Below are 23,852 nucleotides of genomic sequence, written 5' to 3' on the forward strand. Positions count from 1 at the left end.
CTGTTTAGCATAATGTGAAACAAAAAGAAGAAACTCTGATGACTGAGCTACTTCATTTCTCCCCAGTAAATATCAAAGCCATCTATTGGGTGAGAAGAAATAGAAAGAAATAAAATCCCTTGGAGCAAAATGTTGACTAAAAACGATGCACATAAACGCACACACACACGCGCGCATCCAAAAACACACCTGCCAGTGGAGAATAATGCTCCAGATGAGCCCGAGAATCAGTTTGTGATTGCCATCCACAATGTCTGCCGCTCCGATATTCACCAAATCAACCTGCAGAGGGGAAGTAGAGAAACAACAATCTCATGGCTGCCTTTTTTTTTACCGCAACTACAAGCACTACAGTATTTACCTTCACTAATCGGATGCCATAAAAGAAAGAGGGGGAGGGGCATAAGGTTTAAGCATTAAAGTAGGTTCCTTATTTTACTATTTTGGTACCTTTACTCTGACTAATGCTTCAGTTTTTACCTTCACAAAAACAAAACAAACAAAAACAAACAAAGAGTGCCTAGTTTAATAACAGCAAAGTGATCAATAACTGCTGGTAATGTGTCAACAATTGGTCGATGTTATCTGTTGACTAACGAAAAATTGATAAGTAGACATTTCTTTCTAAAACTTCAGTTTTCTCTTTCTCTTTTCATCAAGTGGATCTATTCATTAACATAAGGAAATATGATAGTTAAATATGTTAGATATGCTCAATTGTAGAAAGGTTGTAGATCATTAAATTTTAATCATGTGTAAATTCTGACTGCACTGGGTAAAATCGAAAACTAAATAAGTCATTTTTTCTTAAAATAAGTACATTTTTTCTTGGATTAAGGAGGTAAAAGAGACATTTTGCCAATGGAACAGGACAATTTAAACTTAAAATAAGAAAACACAACTGCATTGTCTAATTTCAAGTGCATATTATCTAATTAACTTATTTTAAGACTAAAAATACTAATTCCATTGGCAAACTATCTCATTTACCTACTCAAATTAAGGGTAAATACACTTAATTTAAGACATTTTTATTCATTTCTAGATCATATTTCCAATGTAAACAAACATTTTTTTAGATTATTGACCTTAGTTATACTGTAAATTACAAGGTTACTGAGTAGAAAATTAAATAATAAATATGTAAATTGAATTAATTAATAAAATACGTAAAACAAATATAATTTCCAAAATAAATGGATTTAAAACTAGCATTATTATCTGTGGATGTCACTCCAACATACTGTTAGACCATTTGTCACTTTATTTTTAATGAAGTGGATGCTAAATGTGAGTAGCTATGTTTATTGTGAGCCAACATTCAGTGCTGAGAGAGATTTTGTATTTCTAGCAGCACCTTTAAAAAGGTGATTAAATGGACGCTATTAAGTGTTTGTGTATAAAAAACTGAACCATAAACGTGTAAAAACAGTGTAAATAGCTGCAGCGGACTTCAGATCATTTTATGGTTCTGCTCTAGCATTGCTTTACTTCTCTTGCAAACACTCTCTATGCCATCTGCTGGATGGTGGTTACATTAGAACCATTAAAAGCCGACATTATCTATTAATCAAATGCAACAAATTGTTATCTAAAAAAAAACTTAAATATTTATTATAATTAGGATTTCTATTACAACCCTAGATGTAACATTTTTTTCCAGAAACCTATTAAAAAATGGGTTTACAACTGAAATAAATCGAGAATAGCTCTGCAATTATCAGCTTTAAATTCAAGCTTTTGGTACCAGTGTAAAGGTAGAAGGAAAAAAAAATTACTCTTCAAGTTAAAGTGCGCTTTTGCTGTATCCAATTAACCTGTGATTTAACAAGGGCAAATATATATGTATATATTTAGCCTCACATTATAAATAAACATAAAAAAAGTTATTTTCAAAGTGTAAGAAACACTAGAGATTCTATATAGTGGCATCTTTACTAGAATTGTAGAAAGTTTGGACTGAGACAGCTGAACTATAGTTGATCCCCTAAGGTTTTAGAGAACAATCTGTGCCTGGCAGTGCTGTCAGTTTGGGCACAATAACGTGCATTTCAGCTCATAAAAGGAATCTGGTTATATAAAACGGATGATTTCTATCAAAGGAAACCTTCTGCATGTGACAAAGCCTTTAGTCACATTACTGATGCTATATAAATGTCTTATTTTCTTTAAAACGCCTGTCAGGACATTCAGAAATGTTTGTAACAACAGCCTACATGCCTAGATGCCTAATTTTATAAACCTTTAGCCATGGAAATGATTGGGACACCTTCCAATAGTGTGATTGGATAAGCAAATATTTTTAGTAATAAAATGTATTTACAGTAGGCTGACATTTTAAACTAGTTGTGGATCCCTTAAAGCCTTTTTAAGTTCTTTATATACAATTTGTATACCAAAACAAGGTACGAATATTCATCGATATGTTCAGCTGGTGAGTCGACTGTCTAGTGGCTAATGTAGGGGGAATCAATACAGTATAATAAGTCTGAATAACAGTGTTTAGTGTGTGTGTGTACTCACATTGTTCTTCTGCAAGATCTGCAGAGCCCGGTTGACATTGTTAAGTGAGTGAACACGGGTGGTCCCTTTCTCCAGTCTCACCTGCACACACACAGGAAGGAGGTAAAGGATGTTAGTGAGGATAAACCAGGCTCTGCATCCTTAAGTGCAACCGTAAGCACCAACATAAACCAAAATATAAAGGGTATGTTTGCATGTGTGTGATAGAAAATCAGATTTTTTTTCACTTGCATGTCTTATATAAATTCATGTTGGTGGCGGCAACCACCATCAGTCCTTTATGGTAACTTCTAATGAGTCTCAGTTTGTTTAAGGTAGACTTTAAATGCATAAACTTCATTCTGTTTCCTATAAACCTTTGGAGGTGGGATTCCTGGTATGCTTTAGTTTATCACCCAGCTTTTTAACCTAAATTGGTTGATGCCAAACTCATACACTGTAAAAACAGTCTAGAAATGAGTAAAGGTATCTTAAATTAAGTGTATTTACCCTTAATTTGAATAGGTAAGTAAGAGGATTTGCCAATGGAACGAATTTTACTCTTAAAATAAGATAATTAGAAAAAATGCACTTGAAATAAAACAATGCAACTGTTTTTTTCTTATTATAAATGTAAATTGTCTTGTTCCATTGGCAAAATGTCTCACTTACCTCCTCAATCCAAGAAAAAATGCATTTATTTTAGGGAAAAATGACTTAAGATTTAAAATTTTTCTGTGTACCCTGCTGTTTTCAGGACTGACAGCTGGACAGCAGAATCGTGGCACCATTGAAAAAAAGGTTACATGAAAGCTTAAGAAACAGGACCTTGCAAGTGGAGTCAGGGCTGAAATTTTATGTTTTTCGAAATGAGCGTTCATGAACGTTGGGACGAGTTGCTGATCAACTCTGAGTCATTTTGGTAGACGAGTCGAAGAATAGTAGGTGTAGGCAGGCCAATCTAGCAGGGGAGAATTCAGTCGGGACAAACATTTCAACTAAACCCCTCTGGTGCTCTACTTTCTCTTATCCAAAATAGTCAGTTATTCTGAGCTGTTTTCTATATTTATGCTTCTATATATGTAGGCTGCTGGATGACATAGGCACCACTTTCCCTCATTCTGCTCCATTCTAATTATATTCTCCCATTCTTCCGTATTAAATAACTTAATGTTTTTTCTACTTTTTTCTCTCACAGTAGCTTCATCTGGTCTGTTGTGGTTTGGATGTGACTCCATTCTGGATTGAAGTATCAGCTCAACACCTCATTTTATAGATGTTGGAGCTTGGCCTGTTTTTCATTGTTGTGTTGTTTCCTTCACTGTGACTAACTGTATGCACTCTATTTTTGTCTCAGTGGGTCCATGGAATCAGCTGGTTTTCCTTAGACAGAAAACGTTGAATCAATTTGACTGCATGATCTGGTTGAACCTTGAGATGACATGTTATGAATTGGTGCTATATAAATAAAATGGATTGATTTGAATATGGAGTAAATTTTGCTCCATCATTGTTACAGGCTAAGAATGCATGTAAAGAAATTACACTTCTTACTTAAAAAAATAAAGGTTTTGAGATATAAACTTTCAAAAATGCATTTGAAAAAGAAAATAATAAATGAAAATGTGAGTAAAGTTATAATGTACAGTTTTTTGATTAAGCATTTTTCCAAGTTTCCTTTCTGGATTGAAATATTTTTACAACTAAATCACAAAACATGTTTTTTTTTTTTTTTTTTTTGCTTGTAACAATAACTGAACAAAATTCACCTCATAAGATTAACTTAACATTAAATATACAATATTAAATCTAAAACATATTTGTCTCAGTAAAGTGTGAAAGCTACAAAATCTAGGGTACTAAAATGTGTACATAGTTTTGCATAAATGGACAGCCTGTCTCAGTTTTAAAGGTTTTCTGATGGAAAATCAGAAATTGCTCTTGTTTATGGCATTTTTGTGCTGCCCTGTGATAGACTGGCGACCTGTCCAGGGTGTACCCTGCCTCTAGGCACCAGCACCCCTCATGACCCCGCTTGGGATAAGCATGAAGGAAAATGGAATCATGGATGGTTGGGGCTTTTTTGGTGCTGTTAGTTCAGAAAACAACTCATAATTCGGCATTTATCCAACGTCTCAGTCATAAGTCTGCTTGCAGCCTGACAGCTGTGAGGAGCACTACAGGACGGTACAGTACCCAGATGTGCTGCTCTGAAGTATGCCCCTGCCTGCTCCATTGTGGTAAAATAGTGGTGTGTGTGTGTGTCCTTACTAGCTCATGCCCTATGAGCCCCTCCAGCAGCTCCAGAAGGCGTCGTCCATCACACAGATCTGAGAACAGATCCTCCACAGGTGGTTTCCCTGTCTGAAACACAAAGGGAAATAAACTTTAACACAGAGTGAAATAAGAGGGAGAAAAACAAACTTTATGATTATTCTTCACGGTCCACATTCTCATAACCAGAAAAAAGAAAAAATGTGTTTTGTAAATTTCTTAGCAATAGTAAATCAGAACCATTGACATCAAAATGACTAACAGCGATGCTGAGAAAAACTCCTGCAGAGATGCTGCAGTGAATTTATCGTTTTGCAGGAAGGGCAGTGGTTCAGTCTCCAAAGTGGCAGCTCTGCTCTTCTCCAGCAAAAAAAAAAAAACAACAGCCTGCTCTGGAGAATAGGGACACATCTCTGGAGTAAAAACAACGCAGTCTGCCGTTAAATGTGAAGATAACAATTTCATACCCAGGGGGGTTGTTCTTTATCAGTGTTGACAAGTCTGGGCTTACAAACTGGGAGTTGATTCACACTAGAACCTGCTGCAGGCTGAATACAGTATGAGTTTCCTCTTCTAGCTTTCACTGAAATAATACAACCTAAAAAAATGAATCAGCAGACAAAATGGGAATCTTTTATTTATGTTCATTCACATGTATTGCAAGAATACATTTCCCTGAGAAGTAGAAAAGAAAAGGCAAAACTAAAAATAACATTGTTTGAGTTAAGCTGTATATGTGTGCTTGATATAATTTAATCTATATGGGAGCAAAGAGTATAAAGGAAAGGTTATCTTTAATGTAATGTCACTGATTCTCACACTTGATGGTGGAATAGTTGATCAATTAGAAAGATTTTTCAAATGCTTTGCAATGGCCGCTCCTTGCAAATAAAAATGAGCTGCATTGAGCTTACAGCTGTGGTTAGGCTTAGAAATCAAGCTGAGGTGAGGCAGTGGCTGTTGCTAGGTAAACGCCAACAGCTTACAGTGAGGAGGAGTAGGATGAGGAAGACAAATACTACTGTAAAGCCCTAGAAGTGTGGTGACAGCTAACACCTCAGGTAACCTTTCACACATTCATTGTAATAAAGTATTTCCTCACTGAAATAATATTATTTTTTTTTTTTATTCATGGGAACTGATTTATATCCATTAGATGCCAGAATATCTTCTTGGACATTTCTTCTACGAAGTCAAAAGTTGACAGTCAAAATAACAGTTGTGTTTTTTAATGACTTTTTGTTGATGGTAAATGCTGGAAAGTACTATATCATCTGCATGGAAACCAATCCTAAATTGGTATTGGCTGAAAGGCCAATTCACACCAAACACGTTTTTTGTAACAAAATCTCCACATTCAGGGCGTGCTTTGGTGGTGCAGTGGTTAGCGCCAAAGACCCAGGCCTTAGTCCTCGACGTTGTACCCTCTTTCTTGTCAGCCTACTGCTGTCCCCCCCAAAAAAAAAAACGTACCAATACTGGCACATCATCTCCATGTTCTGGTTAAGAGAGGACAACCGCCTCATCCAGAGGCTGTAGTGGCGGTTGCTTTCGGCATTAGAAGTGCCGGACCAAGACCCGACTTTGGGGAAGGCTCACCTGGACAACAGAGGACTCTTGAAGCCCACACAAGACCAGCAGAAGATTAAATCAACAATCCCAGCAAAATGTGCCTTAAAACAGGTCAGAGGCAGGTAGCCATGTCCGGGTCAGGAGTTAAGGGAGATAACGAGATATCGAAGGAGGACAGGGGTAGATCAGAATAGTCTGCTAGGCCGAGAGAGCTCTAGAAACCTATCAATAACATCATTTTATGTCACGTCACACCTGTTGCACGCCTGTATATTAGAAAAAAAAAAAATTAAATTGGAGGCAAGAAAATAGCTAACTGTTAACAGATCTATATAATCACTCTTTAATTTGCCTATGTTGGGTGCCCATTAAAGGAATAGTGGAGGATTTTCATGACTTTTTGAAAAGACCCACTCTGTGCCCTGTAACTGCTCCCGAGAGTGAACGCCTATTAAACGCGTGTGAGTGCGTGCATGAGCCCATTTTTCCTTGTGCACACACTGTTTACAAGTTTTTGCTTGCATCGCTCATACAAGCTTACTTTCCAAAAGAAGATTTGTAATTTTTCCACTATGTCAGACTCACAACCGGTAAGTGAAAATGGGGACGAGCACGCAGGACGGTCTTACGTAAACATATCACCAGAATGATTGACAGGAGGACCACTTATTTTGATGATCCACCCAGAAAAAGAACATCCCCCACTATACCTTTAATATAAACTTTCAGTGCACAAGCAAACTATATGTTAATAGGCACACATGTATGTGCTGATGTCTGTTCTGTTGAGCTACTGAAGGCAAGAAATGTCTGAAACAGGAAGAGACTGATTCCAAACTACAGATGGAACAACGAAAGAAACCCAGATAAATCAAAACAAACACAGGTGACCTTTTTGTCACAGTTGATGCTACAATGTTCTACTTTGGTATTTTCACCTGCAGCCATCTCTCTTTGTATCTCTGTATAATATAAATTGGTAAGAGCTTCACTGTTAAGGTGTGATTTGACAATAAGGGGGAGACCATCATGAGCATATGAAACAAAGACAGAAAGGAATAAGAGGCTGATATGAAGCTCAAACCGTAGAGTGCTACTATACCAAATGATGATCCAAATATTCCAAATAAACTAGTAAAGAAATGCGAGCATAACTTGTTGATAAAAAAGAGCTTGGCTTTGAGTTTCAAAGTTTGATTCTTTAAACAAAAGATTAAAAAGGGTTTCAGACTGGTTTTATGTTGCATTTGGGCCGGAATCAATCAGGCAAATCTGTCAATCCCGAAGAACAATCCAACTAACTGCAATGGCAGCAACACTTTTTGCTGTTAGCTGCACTTCTAAACTGGTGGTTATGGTTGCTCCCAGAGGTCTGTTCAAATAAGCTCCACAAAATGCTTTAAGACCCACATAATCGGCCCCACTTATTGGTGACACGTCTTTCTCCAGCTTTTACCTGTTCCAGTAATGCCCTGTACGTCTATCATCAAATCCTAGCCTGAGACGTTGATGCTTAAAAACAGAACAACAAAGTGCATTCTACATTTTTGTCACTAATAAATAGTGTATAACAATCCTGCATACTGAGTTGTGCCATCCAGAAGTTGGCGGCCATACCACAACATTGAAAGAAGGTCGGTCATTAGTTAATTGGATGAAACTGATTTTTAATCTACAAAACCATTACTATTCAGTTCATTTAAATTACCTTATTTGTTTCTACACCTTCAAGAATGCAGGAGGAGCTGGGATAGGAGCTAAGGGGTTAAACTTCCAAAAACCGTTTCTGTCCTTATTATAGATTTTACAGACTTTAGCCCAAATAACCCCAAAAAGTTTCTCCAGAAAAAAAGAGCTATAAAATTGATTACTTTTACCAAAATCATTACAAAAATAGACTTCATCGGTTAATTGTTTTGATGACAAAACATCTAATCTATTTTTTTTTTTGCCAAGGTAGTGATAATACAGCAGATAATAGACATAAACACAACTTCATTAATGAAGCGCTTTAACATTTCAACCCAGGCACAACAAAGTGCTGAATAGAGACATAAAAAAAAAATCAATACATAAACAAAAGCAAAATACACACAGAGGAGACTATAAAAATAACAGCTAATGTCTCACATTGTGTTCAAGGTCTTGATGTTTTAGCAGAGTTTAAGGAATGTTTAAAGCCTCCCAGCTTTTTTATACTTTATTCCTCAGATCACAAAGGGGAAATATATTTTACTAAATATTTAGGATAAAGCCTGGGATGGCCTATCCCTCATGTCAATGCAGCCACCATCCATTGATCAATTATAATGAGTTGGGAAACTACACTCACCGGCCACTTTATTAGGTACCCCATGCTAGTAACGGGTTGGACCCCCTTTTGCCTTCAGAACTGCCTCAATTCTTCGTGGCATAGATTCAACAAGGTGCTGGAAGCATTCCTCAGGGAGTTTGGTCCATATTGACATGATGGCATCACACAGTTGCCGCAGATTTGTCGGCTGCACATCCATGATGCGAATCTCCCGTTCCACCACATCCCAAAGATGCTCTATTGGATTGAGATCTGGTGACTGTGGAGGCCATTTGAGTACAGTGAACTCATTGTCATGTTCAAGAAACCAGTCTGAGATGATTCCAGCTTTATGACATGGCGCATTATCCTGCTGAAAGTAGCCATCAGAAGTTGGGTACATTGTGGTCATAAAGGGATGGACATGGTCAGCAACAATACTCAGGTAGGCTGTGGCGTTGCAACGATGCTCAATTGGTACCAAGGGGCCCAAAGAGTGCCAAGAATATATTCCCCACACCATGACACCACCACCACCAGCCTGAACCGTTGATACAAGGCAGGATGGATCCATGCTTTCATGTTGTAGACGCCAAATTCTGACCCTACCATCCGAATGTCCCAGCAGAAATCGAGACTCATCAGACCAGGCAACGCTTTTCCAATCTTCTATTGTCCAATTTCGATGAGCTTGTGCAAATTGTAGCCTCAGTTTCCTGTTCTTAGCTGAAAGGAGTGGCACCCGGTGTGGTCTTCTGCTGCTGTAGCCCATCTGCCTCAAAGTTCGACGTACTGTGCGTTCAGAGAAGCTCTTCTGCCCACCTTGGTTGTAACGGGTGGTTATTTGAGTCACTGTTGCCCTTCTATCAGCTCGAACCAGTCTGGCCATTCTCCTCTGACCTCTGGCATCAACAAGGCATTTCCGCCCACAGAACTACCGCTCACTGGATGTTTTTTCTTTTTCGGCCCATTCTCTGTAAACCCTAGAGATGGTTGTGCGTGAAAATCCCAGTAGATCAGCAGTTTCTGAAATACTCAGACCAGCCCTTCTGGCACCAACAATCATGCCACGTTCAAAGTCACTCAAATCACCTTTCTTTCCCATACTGATGCTCGATTTGAACTGCAGATTGTCTTGACCATGTCTACATGCCTAAATGCGCTGAGTTGCCGCCATGTGATTGGCTGCTTAGAAATTAAGTGTTAACGAGCAGTTGGACAGGTGTACCTAATAAAGTGGCCGGTGAGTGTATATGCTCTCACTATGGGAACACTTTAAACAGGAAAAATCCTATATTCTACAAACAGAAATTAGGAATGCTTCGACTTCAGATCCAGAAAGTTGTTGATAAAAGACTGAAAACTTGGGCGTCAGCGACTCAACAACTGGCTGTCAGAAATCTTATTTAGAGACTACATGTAAGGGCAGATCCAAAAAGCCTAACTTTTCAGCCATAGCTCAGGATCTGAGGTGATGACTTGCCAAGGTAAGGCCAGAGACAATTGCTTAGAAAACATGGAGTACAGTACAAGGATTTTCCGAAGTGACTTTCAAAAGCCAAACAAAGCTGTCCCTGGGTTCACCAGGCAATACTGCGATGATCTTAAACCCACCTGCAGCATCCTGACCTGGAAGTACCCAATTTCTAATGAAGAGCTCAGTTGAGATGTAGTAACCTAATTTCAGTGAGATGGTAAAAAACATTTCCAATTTTGTCTTCAGAGGATAAAAAAGTATTTTTTCCTTTAAGTGATAGCCTCTTCATAATTTCATTCCCTGAGGATATAAAAAAAAAAAAAAACAAAGATTACATTTTCCTAGAGCAAAACAACAAGTCCTGGGGGATCTTATAGACTTTAGAAACCTGATTGCACTTATAACTCTATATGAGGAAATCTTAAAATAAATCATAAAATTGCACAATCCTTAAATGAGAATACTAAAAAAAAGCCTCAACTCTGTCCCCAGGCGTTGATCTTTTTCTGATAGATTTAGCCACAAACACAAACACATTTTTGCTGTATGGTTACAAAGGCCTTTTGGCACTCTTTAAAGCGGTCTGTTCGATCTAAAATACAACAAAAACATGATAGAAAGAAAGCATGAGAAGAATTTTCTTCTGTAGTCAAACCAACACAACTTGAAAAGACTTCAATAAATTAAAGGATTTACACGTTAGAAAGTACATTATTCAATCTGTGGTACCAATCTTTAAAATGCAATTAACGAAGGTACCTTTTTTTATATTAAAATTATCAAAATGCATCTCACAAAAAGGGCCAGGGTATTTAATTGCATTTGCAATATATTTGCAATTTAACATAAAAACCTTCAAATCTCAAAGGCACTCAATTTAATTCATGATTACATAAAGGAAGCGTAAGACACCAACTCTCTCACTCTAGCCTCTCAGCAGGTGGTAATACACTTACACAGAGGGAAAGAGAAAGTTGCAGGTCTCAAACATCTCCATAAAAGCTAGTAGAGAACTCTTCCGCACAACAATTAAGTGCTGTGACAAATTCAATTAAATTCAATTAAGTTTATTTCTATAGCGCCAATTCACAACACATGTCATCTCAAGGCACTTTACAGTTCAACCAGATCATCCAGTCAAATTGATTCAACGTTTTCTATCTAAGGAAAACCAGTTGATTGCATCGACTCATTGACTCAAATGCAATTCCTCACACTAAGCATGCTTGTAGCGACAGTGGAGAGGAAAAACTCTCTTTTAACAGGAAGAAACCTCCAGCAGAACCAGGCTCAGTGTGAGTGGCCATCTGCTGAGGCCGACTGGGGTTCAAGGAGACGGAAGCAGAGATACAGAAAGGAACTGTAAAAGGCGGCCCCCTCCAGGAAACACAGCCAGCCAGCCAGTCAGAGAAACAGGACCACACTGAAAAACAGGCCAATCTTGAACATCTATAGACAATGGTGTTGATGGCAGCAGCACAGCTGATATTTCTCTCCAGGATGGAGTCACAGCCAAACAGGAACAGACCAGATGAAGCTACTATGAGAATTCAGCAGATTCTGGAGAGGAACGCTTTATAGGTCATAAAAACAATAAAACCTCAGAATGAAATAACTTCATGGTTGTAATTTATGCAGATAAAGAGTAAAATGCCATCTAAATCCAAATATTAGTAAAAAAAAAAATAAAAATAAAGGATTTAATATTTTATAAAATAATTTACCCCATTAATGAAAAAATGCAAAACTGTGTTTTGGAGAATTAGCTTTTAATTTTGAAGCATCTGCAAAATTTAACTTCATTAGTGCCTGCATGGTAGCTAGCTACAAAATCCTTGCCATAGTTACATTACCATTTATGTTAGGACTAAAATTAATATCCTGGTTCAAAGTTAAGTCTTTATGATGGCCAAACCTTAAGTCTGGACTATACATGCACCTTTATTTATTTAATCCATACACATACTTTAGTTTGCAATAAAACTTTATTCTTAGTTCAAATGCATGTGTTCTATTTTTAGGCGCGCACATTTAGTTGACTGTATTTGTTTGCACTCATTCATATTTCTGTTTTTGTCACTAATCTGTTTCTTACCTATGGTGCCTAGGAGTTTGGCCAGAAAAAAGATGGCAGACAGGACTCAGATCTGCTAAATGCAGGAGGGGGAAATTGGACTGTTCCATCAGGTGCTGCTTAAAGGGGGGAATTTGAATTTTCCTTTTCTAATTTTTTGCATTTTTCACTTAGGATTTGTTTTGCGGTTGGTGTGTCTTCATTGTTCTAAGATATAGATTAGTTTTTTGCCAAACCTAACTGTACAGCCAATGTTTGTCATTTGTGGTTGTTGTTTTTTTTTTGTTTGAATTACCCCTATTGTGTTAATGGTCTGATAAGCCACTGTATATATACCCTTGTGTGTAACTTCTTTGTTAGGTCAGTTATGTTTGTTTATGCAGCCAGTTAGTTTGGGCACAGTTTGCTTGAGTAAAATTTTCTCTTTTTGGTTGGCCTCTTTTATGACTTGAACCCATGATTTTTTGTAAGTTTCTTTTTTGGATTCCTGTGACTCCTCATGCTTTTTACCTCGGTCCCTCACAGTCTTGGCTAAAGGAGGAGCAGTATGGTTTTCACCCGGGCCGTGGTAAACTGGAACAGCTCTAAACGCTCTGTAGGGGGCTCAAGGGATCTAGTGAGATTGTACAGAGTATAGAGTTGGGAGCCCTTTAATTTGGGCTATCCGGTCTTTGTTCAAGTGTAGTTGGTCCTGATTGCAGGTATTAAGTAAGACTTGTTCCCAGTGCTTGTTGAACTCTGACAGGGCTGCCCTGTATCAGTGGTTCTGTTCATAACATGTACAGTATGGGAAGGGTAAGGATTTCTAGGCCCAACCAAGGACTGGAGGGGGTCTGATTTAGGGACCAGTCCCTGCTTTTTGCAGATGTTCTTCTGACACCTCCTTGCCGAGACCTTCAAAGTGCACCGGGGCGCTTTGCACATAAATGTGGAGGGGAAGGGATGAGATTCAGCTCCTCCAAGTCCCAGGCCATGATTCTCAACTGGAAAAAGGTGGCTGGTCCCCTTTAGGAGAGAGCAGAGTTCCTGGCTCAAGTTAAGGAGGGAAGAATTGAGTGGGAGAAAGGCAAAAAAGGATAAATGCTGCTCCCGATATGATGCAGAAGCTGTATTGGGTGGTTGTGGTAAAAAGAGGTGCAAAAAAAAAAAAGAAAAAGCTCTAGATTTATATGTTGGCCTAGGTTCCTACCCTCATATATGGTCATGAAATCTGGATTGTGACCAAAAGAACAGATCCCAGATACAAGATGCTGATATGAGGTGTCGCTGATGGCTGGCAGGGCACTCCCTTAGAGATGGTCATAAGGAAGAGGCTCAAAGTAGAGCCGCTTTTCCTCCATATTAATAGGAGTCAGCTATGGTGGCTCTGAAAACACAAGATTTCAAAATTTATTCTCTAGTGTCCAATTCCAGGTTAAGTCTCCAGTCACCGATGGTTGGATTAAAGATTCTAATATTAGATGCATCTATGCTGCCAAACTATCAGAACTGAGCTCAGATTTTTATCCAGAAGCCTATTTACACATCAGAACAGTATTAGCAACTACGTTTAGAGCTAACTGACCTTTCAAAAGGACATTTTGCTTCAGTAATACTGATCTATTTTCTTAAAAAGGTAAAGGGCCAAACTTCCACATCAGTTAAAATCCTAATCATGTAAAGGCCAGAACACACCACTTACAGTACGTCCGACTCTACAAGCTCTACTGCAGAATTTTTCCCCTGTAATACTGGCTGCATATAGTTTCAAAGTCAGAATACAGCTTAACGTGTGTATGCACCTTAAATGCAAGCAGCTTTATTCAGTACACATGTACAAACACTACTCTCTACCTGTATTTTGAACATTTTCCTTTTGCAGATTCAGTACCATGACTCTGAAGGGGATATATTGCCCTCATAAATATGACTCATGCTCCTTTGTGCTTGTGGCTTGCTTTCCATGTACTCGTGTGTGGATTTGTCTTTTGCAAGATCGTGTCAAGCTTTGCAAACTGCCTTTGATTTGCAACCTTTTAGGAAATCCCTGCCTTTAGACAGGAGTGGGTTCTTCCTGTGTGTGGCTAGTAAAGCAAACAGGCAGACTGCTGTTCTCCTAAAAAGTCGGTTAACTGAAGCCATCATAAAACAACTTAGTAAAAGCGCAGGACAAAAAGCAAACTCAATATTAACATCTTGTATCTGTTTAGAAAAACTTTTCATGCACTTTTTAAGGATTAGTATATTGCCCAGCCCTACAAAAGTCCTATTTTCTGTCCTATGTTTTCCTGCTGTGGGCGCAGATACCCTGCATCTACCGCTGACACATAACATCCTAAACTAGGAGGCAACTATAGCTGATATTAGTGGTTTTCTGACAGTCATCCCCCACATCAGCCAGCCGCATCATTCCCACAGCTATTCACATCCTCTTGAGACATTTTTATTTTTTAAATGCAGACAAAAAAAAAAAAAATATATATATATATATATATATATATATATATATATATATATATATATATATATATATATATATATATATATATATATTATGTATGTAGCTGCTCAGGCACCACATGAGATTTATTGGTTGTTCGAGACACCAGGTGAGTAATTAAAAAACGATATTTAAAAATCAACCTGGGAAATTCTGAATCCAATAAAATTCTGCAGCAAAGTTTCAACATAAATAGCCACTTTTGTTGAAGGTTAGTGAAGGATTAGAGGCAGACCTTAGAGGAAAGGCGAGGAATCCGTAGAAAGGGGCTCCCTCAATAGTCTGTCTCAGTAAGAAGAAACAAATATATTCTAAAAACAATCACCTAGTTATAAACTTATAATGGCAATCTACATTGCAACTATTTCGACAAGAAAAGGAAAAATGCTCACAATTTATGAAATTGTAAGCACCAAATCAGCAAAGTAATGCCTTATTTATATTTGACGGGTCCACGTGATCAAAGTACCGGATTTTAACACCAACGCACTTCCACGCTGTGTCTCCACACCTAGAAAAAACGTTTTAACAATGCTTGGAAAAACGGGTACGAACAACAGCACTACCTAGCGAGATTTACGGTTTAGCCAATATAATTTATCACAATGATCAACAACTTGTAAAAAAAAAAAACTACTAGAAAAATGTCATTGTTATCTCTTGATAATGCAAAGAGGATTTCAAACTTTTTTACTTCTACATGTTTTGTGGTGTTGTAACTTTGCCTTTACACGCTACCCTGAAGAGGAATACAGTATTAGGGTAGAGGAGTAAAAGCAACGAAAAGTATTAAGACTACAGACGTCGAGTCCGTGCATCTCATTTTCACACTTCATGCACATGGTTCAAACAAAACTGAGCTATAAATGTGTGTTTCCACATGAATATGTGCAAAAATTCCAGTAAATACTGTGGAATTATGCCAGACCTGTTGGTGTTGCTGTTTTTCTCATTTTTAAGTTTGTAGCTTCTAGTGCTTTTTTTTAGCGATATTTGAAAGTAAGCAGGGATTGGAACCTGTGATGGTCGTGTAAAGGACTGAAGGCTCTGTATCCGCAATTTTGTGCGTGTGGCACATGCATATTGACCTAGAGGAGGGCTGATGACACAAAGTTTCCAAACTTTACCTACCCATTAATTCAGACCACTAATCCAGTAATAAATGAAACACAGCAATGAGAAACGATTTTTGTCAATTATCATCTGAAGTAGCCGTGTTTACATTTGTATCCATCTCTGTGATTCAAAGGAATATGAATCAGAGGCAGTCTAACCTATTTAAACCAAGCACATATTTCAACTTTACACGGCCCTTTTTTTTTTTACAATCAAAATCAAGCTAAAAGTTTGTGTGATAGAAAGAAAAACTTATAAAACCAAGTCCAATTTTTCTGTTTTTGCCATGATGACTACTTGAAGTTGCAATCATGAGATCAGGTAACTGATGCGGCACTACCTCCTGCAGCTGTCTAAACTGCAATTAGACTGCACCACTAGTAGGGAAATTGTGGGATAAAATAAAATAAATTGAACTTTATTGATCTCACAATGGAGAAATTACCTCTCTGCATTTAAACCACCCCTTGGGGAGCAGTGGGCTGCCATCGTGGGGCGCCCAGGGAGCAATCAGGGGTTAAGGGTCTTGCTAAGAGACCCAGAATGGCAGTCTATGTGAGTGGGTTTCGAACTCACAACCTCAGAATTCCAAGCCCTATGCCCTAACCACTAGGCTTCCGCTGATATTTTGTGTTGTTGTCTTCATAATCGACTAATGTTTCTAGCCCTAATGACAGTTACTGAAATAATCGATTTCTATGACTGATTCAGCACCAGATCTTCAATCTTCCTTTGCATGCTCAAAACCAAAGAATCCCCACAGCATGAGTCTGCCACCACCATGCTTCCCCATGTGGAAGTGTGTTAAAGATTATATGGGTCTCATCTGAACTGACCTATCTTTGGCAGAAAGGACTTGCTCCATCTTTTCTTTCATTTCAATCGCTGTTCTATAACAGGCATATTAAAACGCCACATCAATAATAAAATATCAGCATTTTATTGAACCTAAAGATCTAAAATGTATGCATTAGTGAAGCTTGGGGCAGGAAAGTGACAAGACAAGAAAAATGTTTATGGGATATTACGGTAGTTGCATCTGTGCATCTGCAATTCAGCAGCTTCAGAGGTGAAAACATATTTTCATCCGATGTCAGAGTAAACATTACCTCTAATAAACAGGAATGCACTGAAGGGAAAATATAAACACTGAAAACAGGAAAAAAAGATAAACACCACCCTTTTAACAAAGTGAAAACCTTCAAAAACTCCGTGTTGGTTTGTCTGAAAGGCCAAATCTGTATTATTATCAGGCCGTCCATCATCCGTCTCAGATAAAAAAAACACACATAAAGCAACAAAAAATACATGAATAAAGGGAAGGCAGGGATGCTACGGGGAAGGGGGAAAAAAACATGTTTCTGTAATTGAATTTTCCAGCAGAACATCATGGTTAACTGAACTCTAAATTACATAGAGAAAAACAAATGAGATGCAACCTGTGCAATGTCATCAGAGGACATATCAGGAATGCACACACTCTTCCTTCCATAAACGAGTCGATTTTCAGATAGCAGCAAAATTAAGACAGAGGATCATAGCTAGTCTCTATAGATAAGCTGCCGCAGCCTTTTAGTCATTCATATGGAACTACTGACTGACCTGAACTTAGCTTTAATCATTTCAGATCATTCAACATACAGTGGAAAATTAAAGCCTTTACACCATTCTATCCTCGCGTCGTTAGACTTTTTAAAGCATTTTTAATCAAACTTAAATATAAAACAATGGAAACTCACTGATCAAACTCAAAGTCAAAAAAGTCTTTCAAGTTTCATTAAATGCGTTTGTATTTGACTTCTAAAGAATATAGAAAGAAAACGCAAATCATAGAAAAAAAGGTTTGAAGCTTGTTTAAAGTTTTCATTCCACAGTCCGTCTTACTTAGAGTTGGTCTATTACATAAAATCCTAAGAAAATATAGAGCAGATTTGACTCATTTAAAAATATATTAATGTTTATAACATGACCCATCTTACTGCTTAATGAAAATCTAATTCCTACCATAACTTTAGTTCATTCCATCAGTTAAATCCTTTTTAATCTGAGGGATGAATTAAACATTTCCACTGGATTAACAATTTAACTCCTGAACAAGTACAGGAACATTTTTGCTGCTCCGTGAAAAAATTAGTCCAATATGAACCAATAAGTTATTGCAGAATGGTTAATCAAAACATCCTTTATCTTTCCTGTATTATTTGAAGCTAATTAAACTCCTAAATTTGATCAAAACCCTCACTGAAAAGGCAGGATAAACATTTTACTGAGATCATTTAGATCTCCTTTAAAAGAGGAAATGCAGTAAAAGAAAAATTTAGTGTCTAAAGTATCTTGCAACTTTTAGCTGACATCTCCAAATTAAAAAAGCATCTTTAAAAGATAAATTTTATTTCTCTATTAAAGAAACTTCCTCCCATAAAGCAGGTGGGCAAGGCTTTATTTGAAGAAATATACAAAGATAGCACAACAGTTTCATCTCTAGAGTTTATATTGTTTATTCAGCTGATTGAAAGAATGATTCGCTTAAATTGTGCTGAATGAGTAAAACTTTTTTCAATACATACAAAAACCATAAAGGATGAGAAATCCATTATAATATCTCAGCAATATTCGAGAGAGATGCAATAAATAAAAAAAACAGCCCTGGCAGCTTTTGTTTGATTTATTCATTGTTCTTTGTCTTTTGAAAGATTTTTTAAAGACAGCTTTTACATGTTAGTTTTCATTCTCCTTGCTTTTTTTCATATTTTTATTTCATTATTTTTTATGTCCAATACTTCCAATTCTTGGAAGGCTCCTAGAACAACAGTTGTGCATTTAATGTTTAGGGTAGAAAATTTGGGACTCTAGTGATTCTAGATTACACGTTCTTACCGTAGTATACAGATTATATGCCAATGACTATAAAATCCGATCTAGCTGGGATTTGAACCAAAATCAGCATCTAGTTGTTGCCTTTGGACATATTTAGTATAACGCTGTTGCATGCAAACATGAAGGTTTGCATGCAACAATTGGAAAGTTTAATCATTTATATTATGGCCATTTGTGTTGTGTTTGTCTTATATGTTGTCTGTAGTTGTGGATCCAATCTAACTATTGTATGTTGTCCAATTTGAGAAATTATAATTTTATTTTTTGTCTTGGGAAAATAGAAAAATAGAAATGAGTGAATAATTAGGGTTAAACTGCAAAATAAGGAGAGTTTTTAGTTTCTGTTGCTCATTCTTCCCCCTAACCTGCTTTCAAAACAAAGCAGGAGTTAAATGTGTTAAGTTACAGTAATGCACAGCTATTCAAATGGTGTTTGTAGACCAGTCATAGCTTCTTCCCATAACAAATCAGATTCTTTCTCAAGGTTTATTCATAACATGTTACTGTTTAACCATAGTGTCTGTAATTTGTTTTGACTCTAACTACTTTTCCATTGTTGTAAGTAAGGGGAAATTAACGCTGCTCTTTGCAAAGATGTGAATAAATGTAACGACTGAGTGAAATCCATCGATCTCCGTTTATTTAACTTGGGTGAATAGTTGAATATTTTTTTCCCACGACAACGCCCTGGACTTTCAGTCGGAATAAAGACATACAGAGTTATATTTTTGACTTTCAAAGTCATAATTACGAGATGATTATGATTTGGCTTTTTTTTTTTTTCATGTGGCAGAGACGGGCTTCCATAGCATTCCTACTTTAGCCGATTGTAATGCCTAAAACTATTAATGTGTAGATCTTGAGGAAAAACAAACAAACAACAAACATGTTTTTTAATACAAACATTTTTGCAGTTTCTTCACAGCCCTATCTAAAGTGGTGTTTTTAGAAAAACTTCAATGGAAACACCTTTTTTGCCTCATATTATCCACATCCAGGCGTTACTACTGGCAACGAAGAGGAATAGGACAACAGAAAGCAGCGGGAAGATGTAGTTTGTAGTTTATGTTTGTAAAAAATTATCACATTGCATTTACTATCTAACACTGCGATGGTGAAAGTGTTTTTTCAGCATTTTTTAAAATAAAAAATAAATAAAATAAAGTCTGTAGAGCATAAATGATCCAGAAACTGAAAGACTCTGGCAAACAAGAATGGAATCTAGAAGGTAAAAAGTAGATCATATAAAGAGAAGTAATTGACACTCCATCCAGTGATGGTGTGCTGCTATCGGCCTTCCTTATGCAGGTCAACAAACTCATGACAGGTCATGACAACATTAACATGAAGGCTAGACGGACAGATTGGAATTCTAGACAATTGTAGAATTTCTGAAACAAATTTAATTTAAAAGCAGTTTATTTCACCATTTTCAATTTTAAAGTTTTCACCGCATGCTTTTTAAGCCCTTTTCATGTTAATCATCCTATTACGGTACTTCTGGCAGTAAATCTCTTTTCTTAAGGGCATGTGCAAAGTGTGAAACATCCCACATCTGAAAAGCTCAACTTAGAGATAAGCTAAAAAAAAATGAGATCAGTTGCCATCACTTTTTTAGATTAGCTCCCTTAAAAAAAAAACTTTATTCCACCTAGCTTCTCTTCACATGGTCACTCATTATGGTAGAAAGTGTTTTTATGATGTTTTATGATGCTTTTTGGTGGGCGTGGTTAATACTCTCCTATGTGAATCTGTCATGGCCACTTCTTTTCCAGGATATTTAGAGCAGAATTCAGACACACTAAATATAACTATAACTTTGGTTACAATATTTAAATCTATTAGATCTATTGGATGAGCTGCGCTGCGGTTCCTCATCAGCAATCTGCACTGTGAAAGCAAAGGAAATCATTAACATTATTTGACTCACGGCTGCAGATTCTGTCAAAGTGAAACTCAACAATCATTTATTTAATTAAATTGAATTAAAAAACAAAACCAAAAAACAATGGCAACAGTTATTTTAAAAATTATGCTATTTAGGCAGGTTTCTTTCTTTGCATGAGCAGAAGACATTGTGCAATACCTGATAGTACGAGTCAAAGGTTCTCACTGCCTCCCTAACACACGTTTTCAAAGATTAAATGACTTTGGAGCTTAAGCACAAGTTTCACATAGGTTTGTAAAGCTTTGCATAACAGCTAAATTACATATTCACAGCGTGAAGATAGTCTGTGCAGAAAAAAAAAAAAGGCGGTTGCAGAACTCAGTCTGATTTGTTAAATTACCAGCGGAAAGCATTGCTGCAGGGTACATTATGATTACACAGCTTATTTACAAAAGCATGCAGAGAAGAGGGAGAAGGGGAAAAAAAAAATCTGTTCTAGTTGATTTGTCCTCAGAATATACCAGAACCACAGAGATTCCTGAAAGGTATTAAAGTGGATACACCGTGCTTCAGTGTGATGAGGTTTAACTAAATAGAAATAAAAGGAAATCCTTTTTTCTCTGGTGGTACATTCTCCAAACATTTTCCTTCTGGCTATTGCTTAAGAACGACGCTCGATGCTCGCTCGCTCGGTACGGTTTGATAAACATTTACTTACCCTACAATCCTACAGCTATTAAATCAGCTTTTGATTCTTGAGTTTCTTTTGAGTGAAAAAAACATTTCACAATGATTTTGGACGTTTTAATTACAGGAACTTATCCTTTTCAGTGGAAACTGTAGATTCATAAATATTACCAAAGGCTTTTTAAGCAAACACAGAAGATTGGTATTGCATATAAGAAAAAAAAAAAATAAAAAAAGAGGCTGATGCTGCATGAGCCTTCAAATTAACTCCCAACCACAACCTGTTCTTTATCTTTATGGGACAGACAGACCGACAGACTACTGGATTATTGATTAGTTAAAGAAATATTATGCTTAGTTTTCCCAAATTTTAAGTTTCCCTGCTTTTCACTTGATAGAAACAGAAATGTCTTTTTTCTTTGATGCTCTGAAGCTATGGGGAAGATTCTTTTGAATATGTGGGGGGGTGTAGATTAGACTGGTTTAGCAGGCAGGCAGCATCAGGGACATTGACTCAATCACAATAGCTAATCTTATAGTATAAAATGCAAAAAGAGGCGTTGCAGCGCAGCCTTTATGTCTGCTCATCTCACATGGTGTTTCTATTCTATTTAGGCTTAAACATGACTGGAAACACTATCGGGAACCTTACTGTATATTATATTATCATAATCAAACAGTTTTTGGTCTTTTTTACAAGCATATACCTTCATGAGATATTTTTAAAACTTCCATGATTACAGCATACATCAACTTACAACTTAGGTGGATTGACACCTCTGTCATGGCCCGAGGGGGTCTGTATCAGTTTCGACGGTGCTGCTTTGGGGAGGGTGGCAGTAATCCTTCCACACAAAACGACTATAAATAGGCAGACTGCTTTACAGCATACGTCACTTCCCCCTTTCCCCATTCCTTATAAAGTCGGAAGTAGATATGAATAAAAGTCCGTTAGAGACTATTAGTGCAATTTGCGCCTTCCTGCTGAGATCTATACATTTGTTTACTGTAAAATTAAGAAACATATACTACTATTCAAAAGTTTGGGGTCACATTGAAATGTCCTTATTTTTGAAGGAAAAGTACTGTATTTTTCGATGAACATAACTTTAGACTAGTCTTAACTTACTACTTACTTAAATACACTCTATACATTGCTAATGTGGTAAATGACTATTCTGGCTGCAAATGTCTGGTTTTTGGTGCAATATTTACATAGCTGTAAAGAGGCCCATTTCCAGTAACAGTGTTCTAATGGTACAATGTGTTTGCTCATTGGCTCAGAAGGCTAATTGATGATTAGAAAACCCTTGTGCAATCATGTTCACACATCTGAAAACAGTTTAGCTCGTTACAGAAGCTACAAAACTGACCTTCCTTTGAGCAGATTGAGTTTCTGGAGCATCACATTTGTGGGGTCAATTAAACGCTTAAAATGGCCAGAAAAAGAGAACTTTCATCTGAAACTCCACAGTCTATTCTTGTTCTTAGAAATTAAGGCTATTCCAATGCAAGAAATTGATAAGAAATTGAAGATTTCCTACAACGGTGTGGGGAGGCAGTGCAGGATTTTGGTACAAAAAGCTAAATGTTTTTTATTTTTAACATCGTCATCTGGCATTTTTTCACCACAGTTAGATTCTTCTCCTCATAGCTATGCATCTTAAACACAGCTATCGGTAAAATGAATGTAGTTCAATCCAACTACAGGCGACCAGGATCTTTGCACGCTATGTGCTGCTCTTCATGGGAAATGCCGTCTTCCTCCTGGCAAAACAGTACAGCTTTGGTCTGACGGACGAAGCTAAAATTGACCAACACTGAAAGTTCCTTAGAACTGCTTTAAGGCAAGATGATGCATATTAAGTATCCCAGATGTAGCTAAGGTTGCTCTAAAATATGGGACAACTGGGATCATTATGAGGTACAATGCGGGACAGACGCTGTGTTTATAAATCGGGACATCTTGTCACCCTATATTAAGGCTACTTTTCATCTGGACTCCCGTTACAGAAACGTATAACAAACACAAGAAGTTCAAACACAGAGGACCATCAAAAACAGGCAATAGGAATAACATTTAAAGTGTTAGAAATAGGGCTGAAACAATTAAACTTAATTAATTTTTAAATTGTCAATTAATTTAGTAATTGATTAATCGTTAATTGGGGCATAGAGAAAACATGACTTTAGCTGACAGAGCAAACTAACTTAAAGGAATGATATTTCAAAATTGTAAAAAATATATAAAATAAATAAACATTTTGCATTTAAGATTTTTTTCCCATCTGTCAAAATGCTCTATCCATAAATTCCTCAAGTTGAAAAGTTTTAGTTTCACCTAGTTTACTTTCTTAAAACATTTTTAAAGGAGCCTTTGGCTATCCGATTATTAGTAAATTAATAGAGAAATTAATCTACAGATTAATCGATTTGCAAAAATAGTTGTTAGTTGCAGCCCTAGTTAGAAACAAACATTTTTGAGGATAATAGAATGTTTGTAAAACACTAAGGTAATCTATGTGTGCAAATGTTATTGTACAGAAACCATTTCTTTGAAACGCTTTAAGAGACGAGACATTCCTAGGATTTGTAGGGACAATGTTCCAGGTG

At 37.0% G+C, this 23,852-nt stretch overlaps 1 protein-coding gene across 13 annotated transcripts in view; it reads right to left on the reverse strand.

The window, feature by feature from the left end:
• The window catches only part of dmd (dystrophin), a 400,034-nt gene that overhangs the window by 209,409 nt on the left and 166,773 nt on the right, over positions 1-23,852 (reverse strand). For all 13 annotated transcript variants that reach the window (XM_038282138.1, XM_038282143.1, XM_038282134.1 and 10 more), the window contains exons 3-5: positions 4,774-4,866; positions 2,524-2,604; positions 190-282 (exon numbers count right to left, since the gene is read on the reverse strand). In XM_038282138.1, the coding sequence (XP_038138066.1) occupies positions 190-282; positions 2,524-2,604; positions 4,774-4,866 (267 nt within the window). The remainder of the gene's footprint in view (positions 1-189; positions 283-2,523; positions 2,605-4,773; positions 4,867-23,852) is intronic.

This window comes from Cyprinodon tularosa, unplaced genomic scaffold (genome assembly GCF_016077235.1).
Source record: "Cyprinodon tularosa strain WSP-4 unplaced genomic scaffold, ASM1607723v1 ctg18, whole genome shotgun sequence".
NCBI classification, from domain to species: Eukaryota; Metazoa; Chordata; class Actinopteri; order Cyprinodontiformes; family Cyprinodontidae; genus Cyprinodon; species Cyprinodon tularosa.